The 3,604-nt window shown below is 36.0% G+C and overlaps 1 protein-coding gene across 2 annotated transcripts in view; it reads left to right on the forward strand.

The window, feature by feature from the left end:
• The window catches only part of LOC132027767 (heterogeneous nuclear ribonucleoprotein A1-like), a 1,262-nt gene extending 1,006 nt beyond the window's left edge, over window positions 1–256 (forward strand). Inside the window, exon 2 of one of the 2 annotated variants that reach the window (XM_059416509.1) lies at window positions 1–256. This exon is cut by the window's left edge and continues 14 nt beyond it. In XM_059416509.1, coding sequence (XP_059272492.1) covers window positions 1–256 — 256 coding nt within the window. The other variant, XM_059416508.1, reaches the window with a different exon arrangement.
• The last annotated feature ends 3,348 nt before the right edge of the window (window positions 257–3,604 follow it).

Consider the following 3,604-nt stretch of genomic DNA (forward strand, 5'->3'; position numbering starts at 1 on the left):
TGGTGGCAGTGGGGATGGCTATAACGGATTTGGTAATGATGGAAGCAACTTTGGAGGTGGCGGAAGCTATAATGATTTTGGCAAAAACAACAATCAATTCTCAAATTTTGGACCCATGAAAGGAGACAATTTTGGAGGCAGAAGCTCTGGCCCTTATGGTGGTGGAGGCCAATACTTCGCCAAACCACGAAACCAAGGTGGCTATGGTGGTTCCAGCAGCAGCAGCAGCAGCTACGGCAATGGCAGAAGGTTTTAATTACTGCCAGGAAACAAAACTTAGCAGGAGAGAAGAGCCAGAGACGTGACAGGGAAGCTACAGGTTACAACAGATATGTGAACTCAGCCAAGCACAGTGGTGGCAGGGCCTAGCTGCTACAAAGAAGACATGTTTTAGACAATATTCGTGTATATGGGCAGAAAAACTCAAGGACTGTATTTGTGACTAATTGTATAACTGGTTATTTTAGTTTCTGTTCTGTGGAAAGTGTAAAGCATTCCAACAAAGGGTTTTAATGTAGATTATTTTTTTTTTTTTGCACCCATGCTGTTGATTGCTAAATAATAGTCTGATCATGACGCTGAATAAATGTGTCTTTAAAAAAAAAAAATCTGGGATAAATAGGACAATCCCCTTTTTTTGTTGTTGTTTCTCTTTTACATTATGGGTGCTAACTCAGTTTGTAAGGTATTAACTTTCCTGTCTAGAATTCAAATACTTCTTCATCAGCTTTTCTGACAAGGAAATATTATCAGAAATCTGAAAACCAGGTATATTCTGAGATAATATGTTGATCTTAGTTATCTCCAATATTCCCTAAACTAACTTTAGAGGTCTCATCAGTTACCTACAACAGTGGTTCTCAATTCTACTAGAACCAGCATCCCACCATCTTTTAAACAAATAATTGAGTATATGCTATCCTAAAATAAAATTGTTAAAAAATAAAGCTTGCCTTCGTGCAGAGTTTTGAATTGATGTAAAGCCCTAACTATAAACTGAAGAATAAATAGAAATAATTTAAAATAAAACAATACATTTTAAAATATGTAAATGGTCAGGCACTATTATACTTGAAGAGGTAAGGAAGTATTCAGGTACTTAAACCAATTAAGCTCTAAAATAGATAGACATACATGCACACCAACATAACTGTAGAGGTTACATAATACCATCTAATAACATATGTAGTGTGATATTTTAAAATGATTAACATCTCTTGGTAAAGGCCTAAACAAGGCATTAGACAATCTTCTCTCAATGTATACAGCATTGACATTCTTGGGAAATTGCATGTATACTATAAACTTTAAGTTATAAACTTAGATCAGCAATTCTCAAATTCTGTTACAAATATGTAACAGAAGTCTTAATAAGATACAGATTTCTTGTTCCCACCTCTGAAAGTTTTATCAGTAGTCTAGAGTGGAGCCCAAAAACACACATTTAAAACAAGATCTCAGATGATACTGGGGCTCTTGGTCTGGAGGCCAACTCCAAAGATAACTTAGAAAATTTTAAATATGCTTTTTCACACACATGAATGCCTTAAAGGACATTTGAAAAACATGTGTAACCATTTTCTGTTTGGCATGACTATGCCATTGTTGCAAGAATTCTAGCATCCCTGGCACCTACTCACTAAGTGCCAGGGTAGTTGGCCTTCTCACATGATAGCTCAGGGTTCCAAGCACAAGTATTTAAAGAGAGAGCACATGGAAACTATCAATCTCCTTTTTGAGACTCATTAATTCCACATTAGTGCCCTAGTCAGTATATTTCAAACAGTCCCAAACCTATGCAGCCTCTCTGTGATTCTGATTTAGGGAATTGAGACACAGGGCAATAACCTAAAGTATGAATATTTTGTGTCCGGTTGTTGCAAGCTTTCTTTTTTTTTCCCCACGTCTACAAAAATCCAGCTGAATCACGCCTGTGGTCCACAAAAACAAAAAAAGAAAAACAATTGGTGATTCTAAATCAGTTAGATGTAGTTAGATGTGTCGAGAATTGTCTGTTCTTTAAACAAAGAAAAACCTTTGGTTTTCTGCTGTGTACCTTTAATCATCTTCTAAGCAATCCTAAGTATGAGTTTGTCACTCCTGAATAAAAAACTGATGGCAGAACTTAGATTTTGAGGGGTCTTGCAAACTAACCAATAGATTAGTAACTCTTGAAAAATAGAATGTTAAAACATCTCTACTTTTTTTGGCAAAACAGCAGATTAATTTTTAAGCCAAACCTAAATGAGGCATTTTCCAGAAAGTCACAAACTGTAACTATAATTTTATAATGGAATTTTATCTGTGCCAGTTGGAGCTTGGAAGGAAATGGTGTAGAGTTACTTGTCTCTTTGTGCAGATCATGTTACAATGCTTCTCAAAGGCTAATCCAATATTCAGTCTGTGTTGTACAGTAACATCTATAGTGAGAAAGGGGAAAGAAAAGCTGAACTGGTCAAATGTAATGTCCTCTTTCATGAGGTCAGCCAATAGGAATTGTAACAGCTAATATACTAGACAGTGGGAATGCAGTAGAGGGTTTTTTCCCTTCTTTCCCAGGAGAAAAAATAAATATAAAGGCAGTCGTTTTGAAATCTAGAAATATCACAGCTGGAAACCCAAAATAAACCATCTTTAATCCCCAGATTCTGTCAGTTGATCTCCATGATCTCCTTGAGACTACAGCTAAAGAAGGACATTAACTTTACAGGAGGTGGCATTCTGATTTGCACCAGAGAATCCCAGTTAGAGATAACTTGCTGTTTGGACTAAGATTATTGTACACCTTTAAAGTTTAGTATCACTTACAACTATTTAATATAAATGATTTCTATCCATATACATCCTCTTTTCATCAACCTAAATTTTATCATCTTCTTCATTATATCACATAGATCTTATGAAGTATAATGTGGATGCCTGCCTGAAATATAGATTTCACTCCTTTACACACCCAGCATATATATGTGTCAGTTTACTTTTTTCCCCCTACTTAAAAAGGTTCCACTCCAACTCTCATCCTCATGCTTGATGAAGAGTTAATGAGGTGTATGTAGGCTTCTTCAAAATCATTGCTCAATCAACCAACTTCTCTTCCAAAGCTGTTGTCAACTGCCCTCGTTGCCTTGTTCCTGTTTGGAAGCAAAAAGACAACAGACAAAATGAGGGATCAAAAGTTGCATGTGTCCAGCCTTTCATATTACTACCAGCCTCATAATAACTGATTATGCATTTTATTCATATGGACGCTGACCATATATCACGTCCAGTGAAGTTGGTCACAAGCAAAATTGACAAGGTAAAGAGATGGTTTAGTAGAACCAAACCATCCCCACCACCATCCCACACCTGCTCTGAGCAACATATGAAATTCCTCTTTAGCATGGTCCTATAAATTAGACCAGTTAGATGAACATCTATTAAAAGTCTTCCTCTTCTAAAGTATTGATAGAAGCTTACAGACAACATTATAAACTTATTTTAATAAATTATTCTTTCTGTAATAGTAGTATAAAATTATTTGGTGCTTTCCACATACCAGGCACTGTTCTAAGTATTTCACATATATGCAAACTCCAATGACTCGAACCAGTAAAATCAGAAT

This window comes from Mustela nigripes, chromosome 12 (assembly GCF_022355385.1).
Source record: "Mustela nigripes isolate SB6536 chromosome 12, MUSNIG.SB6536, whole genome shotgun sequence".
NCBI classification, from domain to species: Eukaryota; Metazoa; Chordata; class Mammalia; order Carnivora; family Mustelidae; genus Mustela; species Mustela nigripes.